Source organism: Chenopodium album, chromosome 12, assembly GCF_948465745.1.
Source record: "Chenopodium album chromosome 12, dcCheAlbu1.1, whole genome shotgun sequence".
Taxonomy (NCBI): Eukaryota; Viridiplantae; Streptophyta; class Magnoliopsida; order Caryophyllales; family Amaranthaceae; genus Chenopodium; species Chenopodium album.
Window position 1 is genome coordinate 24,523,824 of NC_137845.1, and position 18,959 is coordinate 24,542,782.

The following is an 18,959-nucleotide window of genomic DNA, read 5'->3' on the forward strand; positions in this document are numbered from 1 at the left end:
TTGAAGGAAAACGATCTCCTATTTGGCAGAATTTTGAGGTTAATGGTGAACATGCTGCATGCAAGTTTTGCAAAAGATTAATCCAGAAACTTGCTGGTTCGAATGGTACGTCTAATCTAAAGAGACACCTTGATAAGTGCCAAGAATATAAAGACTCAGATAAGTCTAATGAGTCTCCTGCATCTCCATTTGACCAAAAAAAATACTGTAAGTTACTTGCTAGAGCTATATTGAAGCATGGTTATTCTTTAAGTATTGTTGAACATGAGGGGTTTAGGGAATTGCATACATATTTGAATCCCAAGGTTAGAACTATTTCTAGAAACACAATATTGAAATGGTGCATGAAAGAGCATGATGTGTTAAAGCAATATGTTCGTAATACGCTTAAGGCCTTATCAAGTAAAGTTTCTTTAACCTGTGATGTATGGACATCTTGTACTACTCGTGGTTATTTGTCTCTTACGGCCCATTTTGTGGATAATGACTGGAAATTACAGTCTAAGGTACTGAACTTTAGGCATTTTCCACCTCCCCATACTGGTCATGAAATTTATAATCTGGTTTTTAGTTTGATTAAAGATTGGGGTATTGAAAGAAATGTTTGTAGTATGACTATTGACAATGCAAGTAATATGGATTCTATGGTTGGGAAACTCCAAATTGAATTGGATGCAATGGCTAAATTACCTGTTGATGGCAAATATTTTCATGTTAGATGCTCTGCCCATATTTTAAATTTAATTGTCAAAGAAGGTTTGAAAGTCATTGATGAATCTGTTGCGAAAGTTCGGGAGAATGTGAAGTTTATTGATTCTTCAGAAACTAGACTAAATAAGTTTGAGCGGTGTGTTACTAGTTGTAAGTTAGCTACAGGTGTAAAGCTGTGGATGGATGTTCCTACTAGATGGAATTCTACGTTCTTAATGCTTCGTCGAGCTCTTGATCTTGCACCGGCACTGAAAATGTTCAATAGGATAGAGAGCCACTTGGCGCTTACTCCTCATGAATGGGAAACAGTAGAGAAAATGTGTGATTTTCTTGAACCCTTTTATGACATTACTAATTTGTTTTCCGGTTCTGAATATCCCACTTCCAATCTTTATATTGCCAACATTTGTAGAATTGAGTCGCTATTAGTGGCTGCTTCCAAAGGGGATGATCCAAAACTCAAAGAAATGGCAGATCTTATGCGTTCCAAGTTTGATAAATATTGGTCCGATTACTCTGTGCTATTATCTTTTGCTGCAATTCTTGATCCTCGGTTTAAGTTGAAATTTTTGAGACATCTTTTCAAGGATTTGTATGAAGCTCACATGGTTGAAACAAAAGTTCAAGAGGTGTATTATGAATTTGTTCAATTGTTTAACCATTACAAGGAGCCTCTTCCTACTTTTTCTTCCCAAGATAGTTCAAATTCAGATTCATATCGTCCACGCAAGAGTAGTAGAGTTTATGAGGTAAGATAACAACAAAGTTTATCATTATTCTATATATATGTTAATCACTTTTCTGGGTTATTCTGTTCTGATTTTTTCTTTTTTTTCTCTTTTTTCTCTTTTTTTTTTTTTTTTTTTTTGCGATTTCAGAATTTCGTTGCTGATATTGCTAGTAGTGACATGGGTAAATCTGAATTAGAATTATACTTAGAATTGCCTTTAAAACCTTGTAATGCTGATGAGGAATTCGATATTCTGGGTTATTGGAAGGAGCAATCAACAGCTTTCCCAAGTCTTGCTCATATAGCTAAAGATATTCTTGCTATTCCTATTACTACGGTTGCTTCCGAATCTTCTTTTAGCATGGGTGGCAGAATTTTAAACAGATGGAGGAGTTCACTCTTACACAAACATGTCGAAGCTTTGATAACAACTCGAAATTGGCTGTATGGTTATGCTGAATTGGAGAAAGATGGGGTTGAGGTGGAGAATGAGGACGTGGATGATTTTTCTGCATAACCAGATTTGTAAGTTGTATTTGATTTTTTAAAAATGAATGTAATGTTTTTGAATCTTTATAACACTGTTCTTTGCTTATTTTTTTGTAGGTGGATGTCACTCACCCTCATGGGCTCACTAGTTTAAAACCTCAAATAAATTCAACCATGCTGCTTGCTGCCTGCTGCCTGCCTGAGCCTTACTGTCATTTCAGCATGATAGTTTAAACTCTTTACTTAGTTTGTATTCTACTTTAATTGTAACCACCTTGTTTTGGTGATGATGTACTGCTGCTATCATTTGGTGGTCTAAAATAATTGTAATTGCTATCACTCTTTCTATAATAAAGTGCTTCTTCTAATACATCATGGCCTATTTTGGTTGATTTTTTTTTTTTCTGTAGTATATTATTGGATATTGTTGGATATTTTTCTGTAGTATAATAAAGTGCTCCTATCCCTGTTGGCATACAAAATGACTAGATCCCCCTGCTGCAGACACCATTAAGGTGAATACAGATGCTCAAGTTTACTGGACTGATTGAAAGCAGTCCTACTAAAGTCTTTGACATTGATCCTAATACTCAACAGGTTGGTATCTCCTTAAGTTTACTGGATTGATTGTATCCTTTTGCTTGTGTTGTGATTATGTGATAAGTTGTGCCTTACTTTTAAAGCAGATTTTGCTGATAAGTTCTTTTTTAGATCATAAATAGAATTTTAATGTAGGGAAAACTATGATTTAAGGAATCTATTGGGATTGGATTGGGTAAGTTCTGAGAGACCAGCTTTGTCATATGTTGATGAGAATGAAATGCCCTTTGGACCCCTATGTGCAATGGAGCAAATTAGATGGAAATAATTCCAATTTGTTGATGTTTTATGACATGATTATTACTAGGCCTCTTGTGCAAAGCATTATTAGTGATAAAATTAATTTAGGTCGAATTTTGTTTGTTTGCTTGCTTTTCACTTTTTCAGCCACGTAATTATATATATTGAGATTGTTATGGAGATGCTTTCATTCCATGTCTTGGTTTTGCTAGCTTTTCCTATGATCCTCTTAATTTGCCATTTGTATTAAAAGAATTTCATTAGCATAGCTGTATTTTTCTCCACCAGTTCTCTGTTTTATGGAGCCTTCTTATACAAGGCTTACTTGTATCATATACTACAATATTATCTTAGTGAAATTTCATCACCTGTTAATGTAAGATCCCACATAATATATTCTTGCAGAGTACTCCAAGTCGGGTTGAATTTGGGTCGGGTCAATAACAAGTCGGGTTGAGTTTGGGTCGGGTTTAAATTCGGGTCGGGTTAGGAACGGGTCGGGTTGACCTCGGGTCGGGTTAGTAACAGGTCGGGTTGAATTCGGGTTTTGACGGGTTAAATCGGGTTTGGGTCATTATCGGGTCTGAGTCGGGTTCGGTTCAGGTCAATAATTTACGGGTCATATTCGGGTCGGGTCCTCTCTAGGTCGGGTCATGGTCGGGTTCGGGTCTCAAATGCTCGGGTCAACTCGGGTCTAGGGTTGGTTTCAGGTCGGGTTAGGTCGGGTTCGGGTCGCCATTTTTTCGGGTTCAGACGGGTTAGGGTTAGGGTCGGGTTAGGGTCGGTATTTCGGGTCGGGTCAGCTTTTGACAGCTCTATTTGGGAATGAGGTTGAGAAAATGAGAAAGGGAAGTCAAGAGCTTGAAGAGAGAAAAAAATTGTGGGAGAACACGTAATTGCATATAAAGTAAATCTATATTATGGTTGACTCACCAAACTTGTGACTCCGACCCACCCAATGCTTTTCTAATTCAAAAACCCAAGCAATTTACATGCAAAGCATATACACGTAGCCAATATTAACAAACACAATAAAATCTCTTTTTTTTCATCTTTTTCTAGGAGTCTTCTAAACCAAAAACCAACTTTGTAATAAATGCTTTTATGAGCAATAAATATTGCATTAGACATTTTGTTACAGGATTTGCTTGTCTAACAAAAACTGTTATCTGCAAGCTTATTTACAAATGAAACACTTTTGTTTCTTATGACCACTATAGAGATTTATTATAAGAGTGAAAAAGCACATCAACAATTCCACTACTAACATGTATACACTCAAAATCTCTTTCTTTTTACTCTTTTCTAAGTTGCAAATGCAGCCCAGGTCTTCTAGAAAAGCTCTGTAGCATGAAAATTTGAAGTGAAAGAAAACAAAATCTACAAAATCCTACTAAAAGAAGAACAAGTATTTTCTAAATCTAAGAAACTTTCCTTCCCATTTCTATCTTTCCCTTTTCACCTGTGAGGCGAAGATTCGTTGAAGTCCACCTATTTATGACAGCTCCAATAATCAGGAAGATAGCCCAGATTCATACATAACTCCCTCTACACTTTTCTCCAGCATAACTGTTCCACTGAATTCTGTCAACTGAAAATCCCTGGTATACAGAGACAACTGCAAAAAGACAAAATTACACAAGTTAGTGTTTGAAGAACTCCCTGGTATTCAACAAACAATTAATATTATAAAAAGAAATTCCAACAAATTAGTCAAAAGGCAGCTACTTCCGGCAGCTTCACAATTCTATTCACTCTATTGCGTTGTTCAGATGCAATCATACATATGTTTTATCTATATGTTGTAAATTTGAATATACATTATATAGATGTCTACTTACTCTTTCCTGGCTAACATCTCTGAAACCAAGTTTATTTACCCACATAAATTTGGCTTTATCGGCAGCAGGAAGCACTAAGTTTTTCACCTCCAGGGCACAAAGTAACTTCTCTATCCGAGAGAATAATGCAAGAAAGTAACCCTGCAACAAAATCAGAAAATAAATATATAATATACATTTATTTAAATTTAAAATACCTTAAAACTGACAGTCACTCTCAATGCCCACTTTAAAGACTTGTCAATAATAAGAAAATGCACAGTTCATAAGATATTCCTTAATTGACCAAGATCGAATGCTTACTTTTCCTTGATATTCCTTGCTTGTGGCCACAAGGGGAAGCTCAGCCACTTCACGACCAAATATTCTAAGAAGACCAGCTGACACGACAACTGACCTGTACATTGCCAAGAATCAATATTAAGGGGTGGGCATGTTAGTCATAGTCTATTAGTAGTAACTTGGAGAATAAGTTAGAGGTTTCTTAGGAAAGATTTTCTATAAATAGGCCTCATTAGGAGGAAAAAGGACATGTTGAATAATGTGAAGTTTGTCATTGGGAGAGAGTGAGCCTCTCAAAAGCTCATGTTAGGAGAGCATCCACCTCTCGAAAGTGAAATTATCATCCAAATCAGTGTAATTCTCATCTAATCAATATAATCAGCCTATTTCTTCTGTTTTCTGCCATTACTAGTGCTAGAAACCATGTTAATTCCTAGCACACATATGTTAAATGCACCCAATTTTTTTTTTTTTAAAAAAAAAAAAAAGAAAACAAATATATATATATACATATATATATATATATATATATATATATATATATATATATATATATATATATATATATATATATATATATATATATATATATATATTTGTTTAGTGTGCAAAGGAGATAAGAGAAGAACTACTATTATCCTTTTATAAATGCAATTTCCAAATATTCCTCTATCCCTTACTTTCCTACTCATCGCTTCCATGTGCACCATTCACTCACCCTTGACAACGCATATTATCATTTTTATAAGTAAAAAAAAATCGAAAAAAAATCAGTTAACACTATTCGACAACATATAACATAAAAAAGTGATGTGGTAGATTACAATAAGGAAAAAAAAAAAAAAAAAAAAAAAAAAAAAAAACTTTCTAAAACGTGTGTGTGTGGGTAGAAAGAGAGAGATTTAGCTTATAACAAAAAACTTACTTAACCATCAAAAGTACACAATACATTCCTCCAAATTCCTGGCCAGAAATATTTCTCCTGGTAAGAAAAAACGATGAATAAAAATCAGCTGACAGGCTGTGCAAACTGATAAGAAAATAAAGTTTGAGACCTTTATGGTCTTTATGTCCAGACAATAATAAAAATAAAAATAAAAAGAACTATCACCATCTCATACTTTAATGCATAAATCAGATCCACAAAATGGAGACAAAGATACAGCAAGATTGTATGTTTTATTGTGAAGTACGAGTAATTCATGATACAACAGACATCAATGGGAAAATATTGCACATAAATTTTCAAGGCTCTAATCTATTCAAATTATTCTGTCTTAAATAAACTTATTTTTGCATGAAAAGTTGCCTAAAGACTTAATTTGACTGAAATTATTTGTACTCCCTCCGTTCTTTTTTGTTCTATTCACTTTCAATTTTAGTTTGTTCTTTTATAATTGACTAATTTTGCTTTGTTCTATTTTAGGTCTACCCCTTTTACTATCTTACCCCCTCAATTCCACAATAATTCACATTTCCACACTTTTTATTCTCTTTTTGACATTCTCTATCTTAATTTATCTTACACCCATTAAACTTTTTCAATATTTCCTTACATAAGTTAAATTGCCTTCAGCTTATATCTTCTTCTATATTTATGATTTACACCTTATGCATTACCCATAAATTTGGTCCTCTACCCAAACCTTCTGAACACCTCCATTGTAGATAGCCATGGAAACTGGGAAGGCATTTCTTGAGCTAAAAAACAAGATGACTGAACACTGTTGTGCTGCTTCATACAATATTCATGAAACAGTCAATCACATCAACATTAAAGTTAATGGAATAAAAGCAGAATAAAGGTGATTTAAATGTTCACATAGCCCCTAACAGAAGGTTTTACAGGAAAGTATGTAATGAACACACTTTCATGCAGCATAACTCTTATTGGTCAAATTCAATCCATGTTAGCAAATAATTAAACTGTGAAAACAGTTTCTAGCCCCCAGAGTAGAAACGTTGGAAAGAACAAAAAAGCATAACCTAATCTCAAATATATGGTAGTCCCCATCCCCCAATCAACCCAACAACAGTATCATCAGTAGGTATGAGCGGTAAGCCCTGAACCTAGGGCACAAGTTGGTGACTCATAACCGTCAGAAAAGTGCTAGCAGCAAATGATGCGATCAATATTGGAAATAAAAGCATGTAAAAACATTAAGATGGAGTCATAGATACTGCCAGAACTCCAGTCATCCAAAAGCATATAAATCCATTTAATGAACTTACCCATGAACCATTACAGGAATTAGATCACGCCCAGTCTTTGCAGTTATAGGACTGAAGCACTCCTGTATAGAAAAGAAGAATATAACAATGCAATTTAAAAATTAATCAGCATAATTGCAGCAGTATGAGAGCAAGTTCAAAAAAAAAATTCAACATTACAACAGTTACAACAGAAAAAAACCTTTAGAGCTGGAGAAGATATTAACGATCACGATGAAAAAGGACACACACTTATCACAAGCAAGTGCACACAGGAAGCCCAAAACATTCATATGTAAATGGGCATGTGCACTTGCAAGTGTGATGCAAATCAATCCACATGTCCAAAAAAGAATGATGTAAAAACAAAAACATAATCATATTAAGTAACTTCACATAAATATCAGAAATTCAGAATGAGAAAGAAATACATCCATTCCTCATATCAATAATAGCAAAATCTTCAACCACGCAGAATAACAAAAACAGCAAAAGAAATTAAGATGCAGATATATCCTCACTCGAAATATCGAAACAGCAGTAGAAAGCAAAGGCAGATGTTCAGGACGGCGACATTTCCCACTCAATATGCGCCATTGAATATCATTATCAGCGACCTCACTCAATCCTTTCTCCAAAAGCTTCGTATTGATTTTGATCAACTCTAAAGATGGAATCAAGTCTGACCCTCTTACAACAAGATCCCTTAAAGCAACGTAAATCTTATCACAATCATCGCAGCAGAACCATTTGTCCTTGGGAAGTTCCTGCAGTAAATTGTGATAGAGATTAAGAGAAAGTCTATTAAAATTCATAAGATCGTAACAAAGCAGTCACTTACTTTCAAATCGCAACGCCCATCACCCCTCAAGCAACCAACATGATATTCCTTTTCACACTGATTAGACACAAGTAAAACAATACTTATGAGGATCTGGACTTGAAGAACGAGAGAAACTGGATAAGAGAATGATATACTATGTAAAATCACATAGATAAAGGTAGAAAAACATACTTGGTCACAAATTATAACAGTTCTATCATCGAAGTTGTCAACACTGAAATCATCTGCCCTGGACACAATAGAGACAAAAGATCCATCAGCATCACTTAGCAACAAATACGGTCAAATGAAGCATTCTTAGAAAAAAAAAATGAGTATAGCATTAAACATTTCAACGGTTCAACCTATGACATGAATAATAGAAAATCGCTCTAAAGCATGAAAATAAGGAGACAAATACTCATCAATTCCTCAAGAAAATATAATTTAACTGTATAAGCTGCAGGGAATAGATCGCACAACATGAGATAATAAATATGTAACAATTGTTATTTCTGTATTAAAAGAATCTGGAATTTATTGTAATGTGTGGAGGTATGACAGTTTTAGTCCAATATGCTGAAATTTTCTCATAGTCAAAGTAAAAGAACACTTGAGGTCATCTTAACCATGTATCATAATTGTCTTTAAAAGTTTATCAGAACTCTCAAAGCCCTCCAACCTTTCAATCAATTTACTCACTCTTGAAAATTAGAATAAATATCTCTCTCAAACAAATTAACACCAAAATACAAATAACTTCACCAAACTACCAGTTCTAAATTCAAGATTTTCTTTGTTTTAAAATTGGGGATATTTATCATGCAATAGAAACAACATAATCTAGTTCAGAGAAATATCAATGAAATTCGCAACAAATTACTTTAAAAAAAAAAAAAAAGCAATCAATATCATCTAATTACGTATAAAAGAGAATCTTGTGTGAGGACTTTAAAAGTAAAATGAACAGTTATGAGTAGTCATAGGATAAGTTAGAATGGTTGCAAATTGTAAAGAGCATATAATATTAGTGTTAATGCATACAAAAAGTGTGCTAGGATTATTAGTACTAAACATGGAGCCGGCATTCTTCCATGGTAACTATAGATCCTACTAAGGTCTTATTCATGAACTCATGAACAATACAGTTAGAACACACCAAATGAAATAACACACCCAACATGCAGTATTAAGAAAACTATATTAATACACCCACAAGTGGCTTTTCTGATTAGTGAGTAGTAACAACCCAGTCGATAGTCAGCTAAAATGTATACAAAGCATACTGAATACCTTCATGGCAGTCTCTAGAATGATTATAAAACTGGTAGCATTTACTTCCTCTGTTCCTTTAATATTGCAACATACCCATTTTAACACCCATATATACCCTTGTTATTTTGCCTCTCTCTTCGTCTTTCCACTACCTAAAATCTAATGCATTCCCCCCCCCCCACCCCTCGCATGTCGCAAAATTAAAGGAAGAAGTATATAATTTTGCATGCCCTCTTTAGACATGAGCATGCAATGTAATCAAACATACAAGAACATCCGGCATTGAATAAATACATATTAGTAGTTTTGCAAAGAGAATTTATAGCATAAATACAAAGGAAGAAGGGGCAGAGGCAAGGGCAACATATCACCTACAGTCACCAACCTGCAGAGAACACAACCGCCACTAAGAGTTTCAGAGTTCTTTACAACGCGCGTCAACCTGATGATAATTGGCTTAGAGCTATTTGAAGAGGCTACCTCAGCTTTCCTATCATTACAATCAGGGCAGCGCCAATCATCCGTAGGGGCACTCTGCAAATGCAGACAGGCTGAAAATAAAATAAAACAATAAAACATTATTTCAATAAGATATTCCAAATTTCAGGTGTTCTTGAATATTTACAGAGAAAATGCGGGAAGAAAAAGGCATATAGTATATGTATATTCAGGTGGTCTTGGACCACGTCTCCACAAGGCTTACATTAATAGCTTTCCACCACCACTAGCATACATTAAAAATGAACTAGAGTGTAGAACTAATAAACAAACAGCATTCTATTATCCAATGCTTAGATGAAGAGCTGAATAAACCTAATTAACAAGTTCATTGTAAACCACAATCTACTTAAAGGACTAGGAGGAATCAAAAGCAAGAAGGGTGATTCTATGCCCTGCGAACTCAGGTAAATGTACCTATTCTTCTCTCTGTTTGGAAATAATATACTTTGTCTTGTGCTTACAATATTCCTTACTTAACAAAAATCACAGATAATGAAAGAAAATAATTAATGCCCCCATCCTTTTATGTATGCACCATTTGTGTTTGCCACAATATTTAATATTTGGGTGGGTGGGTTTAGTTTACTGAGCTAAAAGCAGTGGAGCATACATTGAGGGACATCCTAAGATAGAAAAGGGAAAACGAAAATGGAAGGAGGGTGTAAACAATGTACATAGAATGTTATAGATTCAACGGGCAACTTTTAGAGTCCATGGGTTCAAGGGTCACAACACTCAAAATTCTGCATTGGTAGGGGTTACGATAAATTCATGTGCTCTGTTCCTAAATGTCTCAATAAGCCATATCAATCGTGTGCAGCGAAATACCCCTGACCCAATGAACACTATGCTTGGATATACAAGTAAACAAAAAGAATAAAAATAGAAAAAAAATAAAACTTTTCTTATTTGCAGAGGTTGTTTGACCAATAAATTTGTTGATGATCTGAAGTAATTTTCATCCTCAACACAATATCTGTAAAGGAATACAAGTGGAACTAGTAGGAAAGAGAAAATGAAAGCTATTTGTAGGAAGATAATTATATTCAAAATAGCATATCTGACATCTGGGTTTTGTACTTCTCAAAGTTATCAAACAAAGGTAATGAACAAGAAGGAAAAAACAATACATAAAGAAAAATATACTTCGTAATACATATAAAATCAATACATATGTTATCTTACTTCTTAATAATTTGAATACTATTAATACAGAGTATCTTTCTCTATAGCTCAACAGCAACAATAACACCGAAGCCTTAATCGCAATGATGGGGTTGGCTACATGAACAAAGATTTCATCTCCAGTGATCATCAAACGTGATCTTGTCCCTCCATTCCCTTCTCTCAAATGCTATGTGGTCATCTAAATTTATACACTTTAGCTCTTTTTGGTTGTAACAATTTCATCAAGAGGTGGAAAGTATATAAATTAGAGAGCTTTATCAACTGTATTTCTTTTAATTAAAATGTCTGGCCGACAAAATTTCTCTGTCCCATTCCATCTGTAATTTTGACTAAAAATTAACAAAGGGAGATTTAGTTACTTTCCTACCACTTAAAAGTGTGGCATTTATGCCAATTTTCCATCTAAGAAAATTATGAAAATAGTGAATTGTGAAACCATGTAAGCAAAATATAATCAAAGAAATATATTTTTTATCCTCAAAATCTAAAACCCAGATTGACAGGAGAGAGATCTGAGAAAGATAAGGAAACTCACAGCCTTACCCAAATGGAGCCGAGGAAATTAGGGATAAAGTTGTGAAGAAGCACACAATAATAAAAAATAATAATACAAGTAATACAAAAAATTAAAAAAAGAAAAGACACAGACTCACATAACTCATTACTGCAGAAAGCAATTGAAAGACAGCTCGTTCATATAATATCCACAAACAAACAGAATAATAAAATGAAAGAAATAAAAGCTCAGAACAATTCAACAAGTACAATACTTCACATCAAAGATTATGAAAAGAGATTTACTTGGGTGGTAAGCTCTAGGGCAGCCACTACAAGGAATAAGCTCTCCTCTATCTCCACATAGTGTACACATGTCATCATTGTTTCCAGTGGTGAATTTCTGTCCATTAGCTAGTGACATGGCTATGTCATGGAGAGTAAGCCCATTGGCAGTATATATGTTACGATAGCTGTAAAAGATCATATTATCAATTGCCATCTCGAAAATTAGACCAAAAAATACAAATTAATGAAACTCACGGTTGTCTTCTGGCAGCCCATCCTGCATGAGCTTCAAACTGCGAAGGGCTAATCTGCAATGTGTAAGATAGAGAAAGTGATCATCAAGAAACCCAGAACAAAGAGGTTAAAAATACATAAAAAAAAATTTTAAAAAAAAAAAAGGAAAAAATTAAAAAAAAAATCCAGCGGTTAAAAAAATACCTCATATTCGCAATGACCACAGACAATACCATTCCCTTGCTTGTAACCATCAAGAATTTTCTGTATCGGAATAGATGTCATAATAACAAACAAACTCTCCCAATAAAAAGAAAAATACAGGAAAACCAAGAAATGCAATATTGAACAGAAACAAGTTCAGATGAAAAAAATATTTTTCTATAGCTTACCTGTCCTTTAGCATAGTACGCCAAATAAGCACCATCTGGAAGCCCATTTGGCAGAAAGAGCAACCGGTGCAGATCATTGTCCCTGGTACATGAACCATGCAAAAAGCTTTAAGAAGAGTGTAATGACAAAACAAAAAGCAGCACCAAAAATAAGTAGCGACTTTGAAAAATTGGCACAGAGTTTAAATATCAAGTGTGGCTGTGATTGCAATAACAGTCTCAGAACTACATTCATGGGCAATGTGGATGGTTTGCAGCTATTGCGGCTTAATAACAAGGTCGCGATAAGCTAAAAACCTATGCAATGCAATCACAATGCAGTCATAATGCAGCCGTGATTTAAAAACCTTGATGGGAAGAATCATCATTACCTCTTCTTAACACCACCTTCAAAACTTCTCTTATGTGATCCAGTGACGAAACAGGTAGAATCATTTGACCTGTAGACATGAAACTCAAAAGATAAATATTGCATCCAATACTAGCTTGCACATGCATACCAATATCACCAATGTAAAGGGAAGGAAAGAGACTTTTGAGGTCCAACCAATTTCCCAAAAGTTTTAACGGTAATGCTCTTTGTTTGACTAATCTTTGATCATAATCCATACATTTATTTGAGACACTGAGAAATTTATTCGGTGTAAGAGTAAATTTTTTGAAGACAAAGGAGATATCATAAATTTCCCAAAACTATCCAAGAGATCTGAATGACTAAACTAAGGAAACTCAGAACCACGCGATGTAGTTCATGAAAGGTTGTGTTATAGTTTACAATAATACTAATATCATGCAACATCACAATTTGTGCACTTGTAATCCACAAACCACTCTCCATTTAATCATTAGCCTTAAATATCTAGCATACTAAGAAGAACAGACTTCAAAACCATGAAGATAGCATCAACCAATAGGTAGCAAAAGAATATAGCAGTTTATCCATACCTCTATTTTGTTAGTTCTATTTGAAATCTTTATTCCTCTCAAGATGCAGTTTTATAATATCAACTTTTTTGACAGATTATTTAAATACGTAGTTGGTAAAATCTTATTCCATGTGCATTGGAAAATGTTAAAAGGTGGAACTAATTTTTGTTTTTCATAATATGTTATTGTCAAAGCACAATCAAAGTAGAAAGTTCAAACAAAGCCAATGGCTCATAACATTTTAGTTTGATATTACTTCACATGTCTGACAAAAAATAAGCTCTAACACCTCTAATTATCTATTTTCTTCTTCAAGAAAGTGACATGACCTTCTCCATTATGCATCTCCCTAAATGTCATGATACTTTTCAAATTAATCTTATCACACATAGTTTTAGGTGTAAATTTGTTTGATTATCAATTTTTATCTTAAAAAATTGTATGTGAAAGAAGATAATGGGGGTGTTTTTATATTAAATGTATGAACTATGCCTTTCTGGTAGCGGGTAGAAAGATGTATTTAGATGATTGTAGCACCTTTTCCAAAATAGAAGCGTAAAATTTAAGACATCAAATCACTAAAGTGATATTTATTGTAAGGAACAGAATGGAGATTGAAAAAGTACAAGGCGATTAAGTGACACTTAACCATATACCAATATGCATATATCCGGAATTTCAACCAAATAGGAAAGAAGAAGAAGAAGAAGAGAACGTTAATAAGTCATCCTTAGATGGAATTCTTACAATAATGGAGACTAGCTACTTAAATGACCTTATGTCAGATTGCTCAACCAAATAGGAATATAGAGAAATAATTAGCGGGTTACCACAATGGAATTTCAGCATATCAAGCTCCAAACCAGAAAATTTCATTCCTCATAAATAATCCTGAGTATAGACTATAAACACTTGTGACTTAAGAGGGATAAGAGTAGCAAATTGGTTCAGTATGAGCATTAGAGGCAACTGCATTCAAAATCATGGGTAATGTTGACACATAACATATTCAGATGCTAGAGAGGATGGTCGATTTTCGAAAATGAACCCAAGTTAAATAAGGATTAAGCAGATTCTGGTAATGCTTCTTAATGAATGTTTAGAAATTTTGATGGCCAAATAAAGACCAAAGAAGATAAGTTATCCATAATTGTTAGGCGAGTTACAAAAGAAATCAAGTATTTGCTAGTATATCCCACCGATTCTAAAAAATATCAGTCACTTAAGTTGACCATGTATGAATAAATGCACCATCTACATATATAGTAAGGTCCTACCACACTTTATATACTCCCTACATTCTACTTTGTTCTACCAACTTCCATTTTTGCCCATTCTTTTTTGTTCTAAGCAATTTGCTTCAATCTATTTTAGGCATAATCCATTTATCATCTTACCCCACAATAAATACGCCTTTCACACACTCTCGTACTTTATTCACCTTTTTTACACACCCCACCACCACCAGTTTACACTCTCTCTTACTTTATCCTACTTTATGTTACATTCGTTTAACTTTTCAAAAAAAAAAAAAAAAAAAAAATTAATCTTAAACCTATGTAAGTAGAACATATAAAAAAACCATAGGGAGTATTACTTTTTATACTCCCACTTATACATTATAATACTAATTCTCAAAACAGACTTGCACAATTTTGCATTACAAAACTACTTCCATACCCCACTTGCCCCACTTTTTACATTAGAATACTAGATTTATACCCCACACACAAAAAATCTTCTAAAACTAAGTGTAAATAAAAGTGCAGCTTTTATTTGTCATGTACTGTGTTGAATGTAAGATTACAACTTAGTAGTGCACATGTATATCTTAGGGACACATCTACAAACAAACATTTGCCTTTGACAAAATATTCCTAATACAAGTATAGAAGTACAAAATCCAACCCTTAAACCCAAAAAAGGAAGGAAATTTATATTGTTTTCTGATGCCATTTTTGCTATAGTACAAATTTCACATATACTTCTGATGCTTAGAAAAGAAGAAAACTCATTGTTTCACTACATACAGTCTGTCATTAATACGTCACAACTGACTTCAAGACAGTTGGGCAGAGCAGAATTCCCATATAAAATATTACAATTTCATTTATATCTGAATAATACCTCATACAGCAATAAGTGAATCGTATTTGGATAAAAAGTTAAAACAAACCAAGAAAAGGACTTAAATAAACAAGTCATTAACAGCAGAGCATAGTGCAAACGTTTCATCTTTAGTGAACAGAAAACAAGAAAAACTAATTTATAATAAATATTCCCTCCGTCTCTATTTAATCTCCACATTTACCTTTTACATCTGTCTTAATGTAACACATTAATGACATGGACTTCCTTTTATGACATGGACCCATTGCTCACTACCAAAAGTTAGGTTCAACACCTTCTCTCATTCAAATAAAAAAACTCATATACCATCTATCATCGTATCTGCTATCATTTAATACAAGAAAAATCGACAACCTATCACATAAAACTATGTGCAAAGCATGGTGTGACAATTAAATTGAGATAGAGTACTAAAGTACAGCAATGTGTGCCTTAGATCATCTATATATCTTATGTAGTACTTTATTTTTCAAAAAACTTACTATGCACATCATCTCCTTGAATGCTATCTTGCCAGTGAAGCATACGAAGACAGTTAAAATCAAGACAGTCAAAAATACTGACTGAAAACCAATGGCTTAAACTAATGTCTGGGCTCTGGATTAAAACCAACTAAAACGAAGGCTGTAAAGGCCAAAATGGTTAAAAAGAATGAAATGAGGAAAATGAACCATATGGAATGGAGCAATGGTTCAGCAGTAAGGCACGACATTTTATTTTTTTGGAAAAGACATGTGAGAAGCACATAAGATGAGTTCCCAACATTACATAACGACAATACCAGTTTTGTTTCCATTTGAGGCTAAAAAGAAATTTAAGTACATGGAGATAGCATTTACTTAGGAGATTTCTCAACTCTACTAGTTATATCTAATTGTTCCCATTTCTCTTTTCTAGATAACCAAGGAAATCTCACAGTTCCAAATAGATCTAACTCATCTAAGAACAGTTGACAAATACCATTATATCCAACAATAACACATAGGTCAATTTATACCTAACAATTCAATCATCAACATTTACGTTTTTTAAAAGGTCCTTAACCCTTTATATTTAGTTTGAACCATCACAAGTCTAGGATTATTATAAAGGAGGTTTCCAAAGGAAAATATTTTACTCTTAGACGACCAAGCAAACTCAATGAAAATCCTAAACATTATTAATCATTTAGAAACATCAATCGTGAATTTCAGGTAAAGCAAATTGCATGAGTGAACAGAAATTAGAAACAAAAACAAAAACAAAAGAGCATAGAGTGATGCAAACTAACAGAAAAGAAAGTTGCTCTTACCTCAGATGTGACAGAGGAAAGCTTGCAGATTTTTGATACTTCCTTTCTGTCGAAACCAACTGATTGCACGGTTGTAGATTTACTGAAGCATACATACAGAAGCTTGTAAAAAAAATTTGTACACGAAGTGCCACGGACACATCAAGATAACAGCAAATTAATAATCCTTCAGCAATTCCAGTAAGACAGAAATTAAATGGTTAAAAACTCACCTTTCCAAGCTTGATTGACAGATGAACCAGCCATATCAGTCACCACTTCCTCGAGCATTCCAAGTGGAGCAGTCTTCAACTCTTCAATAATGCTGTAAATTGGCCTCCCATTCTCCAAAAAAATGTGATTGTTTGGATGCCTAGTTTTCGCCCCTCCAGCATGCTGCTCGAATTCATATGCACTAAGGACCTGCTCATAATTTGAAAGTACTGTAAGATCACATATGTAGTGAAGCTCAAAAATAAAAAAAAATAAATAATAAAAAAGACAAACCATATTGTGCAAGTAGCTCACATTGGTAAAGTTGCATACTGAACAACCACAAAGGTATCCACAACCTCGAATTTCCCCAGGTATCTCTTTCTAGAAAGTGGAAACCATATAAAGCAAGTTAGATCCACATGAAAAAAGAAATGTCAACTGAATACTACATAACATTTATTGAACAAGTCGGAGTCATAAATACCTCCCCAGAGGTGGAAATATATTTCACTCTTGCTCCTTCCAATATACCAGTGGACAGCAGCTTTTTTACATTGGTGGGGTAGCTATCAGGGACAACCTTCTTCGACATTTTCAACTCCATGTTATATGAAACGCGATCAATTGAATCATCCAATCCAACCTCGTCATTTGAATCAATAATTGAATCTCCATCATGGAGTCCATTAGACAAAACCCGAGGTGTCATGGAAAGTACTTTGTTCTCATGTTTCTTTTTACTCATACTAAACTTAAGAGTAATCTTTCGAATCCCGGTAGTGCTAGCATGCTCAGGAATTTCCAGAGTAACTTGAGAACTAGAGACTCCGGTGCAGCCACGAACCCTAGTCACCTCATCACTACAGCTCACTGAGCAAGAGTTCCCCGAACTCTCAGAAGTTATTTCATCAGGATTAACTAGATTATTCTTATTATTTCTACTGCCACCTAATTCAACAGGAAGACTGCAAGTAGTAGTCTCCAAACTAGATACATTCTCAATCTCATTTCCATCATCATTTTCGATTTTCGACGAAATAATTGGCCGAGTTGGGTCCAATACTTCCGATGTTACATCATCACAATTCGTATTTAAAGCTTCTTCTTTAGCATGTTTCTTTCTACTAGGTAAAGCTCCTAACTCAGCTTCATTAACAACACAACCCAGTTCCCTCTTCAATTCATTTCTGACTTTCTTTGGGTTTTCGGCATTGTAACAGGGTAATGCAAGCAATACACAAATTTCCCTTTCTCCCATATTAATCTACTATGATGTGACCAACAATTGCAACACCAATCTGTATAAGAAAATTCCCAATTTAATAACAACACCATCCAAATTGAAATTCCAATATCAATGCAAGAACGAAACCATTCCAAGAAAACTTGTATAACAATCTCCCGTCGAACAATCCTAAATTAATTAATCAAAAAAAATTGTAAATTCAAATACAATCTATAAGATAGAAAGAAAATACGAAATTGAATGAAAAATTAAAATTGAATTCGATTCAAAGATTGAAATTAAATTGAAAATTTACCTCTTCAGATGTTGTAGATTTAAATCTGCATGATAAAACTGTTACTAATTTTTGAATTTAGTGACAGATCTTTCGGAGATTCAGTTATGAAAAATTCAAAATTCCCACAAACGAAATAAAAAACAAAATAGATCTGAGATTTTTAATTTCCAGAAAAAGGGGGAAAAAGAGAAAGAGACAAATTTAGGGTTTTAGGATTTGATTTGAAGAAGAAGGTAAGTTTGAGCGGCAAACGAAAAAGCTGATTTCGCGGTCGAGAATTTTGAGGAAGAAAGAAGTGAAGAAATTTTCAGTAAAAAATAAAATGAAAATGACAAATAAAAAAAAAAAAAAAAAGATAAAATGAAAGAAGAAAGTAATATTTTATTTGTTGAGGAAAAAAGTGGGGAGTAACGGCGAGACAGATGGAAGGTACGAGAAAAAGAGCATGATCAAATCAAGTGTGAAATGAAATGATTTTGAGTTAACAATAACTGTTGTTTGTAGGATTAGGGTGGGGCCCAGTATATGTACACGTGGGGTTTAGAGATTGATTTTTGGTTTTAAAGACAACTAAGATTTTAGTAAGACTTCTC

General features: G+C 33.9%; 1 protein-coding gene across 3 annotated transcripts; it reads right to left on the bottom strand.

The window, feature by feature from the left end:
• Positions 1 to 4,058: 4,058 nt before the first annotated feature.
• On the bottom strand, positions 4,059 to 18,812 carry LOC145572228 (uncharacterized). Of its 3 annotated transcripts, none has more exons than XM_081631230.1 (19): positions 18,385 to 18,812; positions 17,328 to 18,141; positions 17,135 to 17,224; positions 16,861 to 17,050; positions 16,649 to 16,730; positions 12,672 to 12,740; positions 12,301 to 12,382; positions 12,113 to 12,172; positions 11,930 to 11,982; positions 11,693 to 11,859; positions 9,588 to 9,753; positions 8,120 to 8,177; positions 7,946 to 8,002; positions 7,626 to 7,871; positions 7,126 to 7,187; positions 5,819 to 5,875; positions 4,915 to 5,008; positions 4,612 to 4,752; positions 4,059 to 4,388 (listed from the first exon to the last, which is right to left on the bottom strand). In XM_081631230.1, exons 2-19 carry the CDS (start codon positions 18,099 to 18,101, stop codon positions 4,284 to 4,286), a joined length of 2,553 nt encoding a protein of 850 aa, XP_081487356.1. In that variant the 5' UTR covers positions 18,102 to 18,141; positions 18,385 to 18,812; the 3' UTR covers positions 4,059 to 4,283. The 3 variants fall into 3 exon arrangements, with proteins under 3 accessions (XP_081487356.1, XP_081487357.1, XP_081487355.1); XM_081631231.1 differs by having other exon boundaries at positions 17,156 to 17,224; positions 17,328 to 18,257; XM_081631229.1 differs by having other exon boundaries at positions 17,328 to 18,257.
• Positions 18,813 to 18,959: the final 147 nt, after the last annotated feature.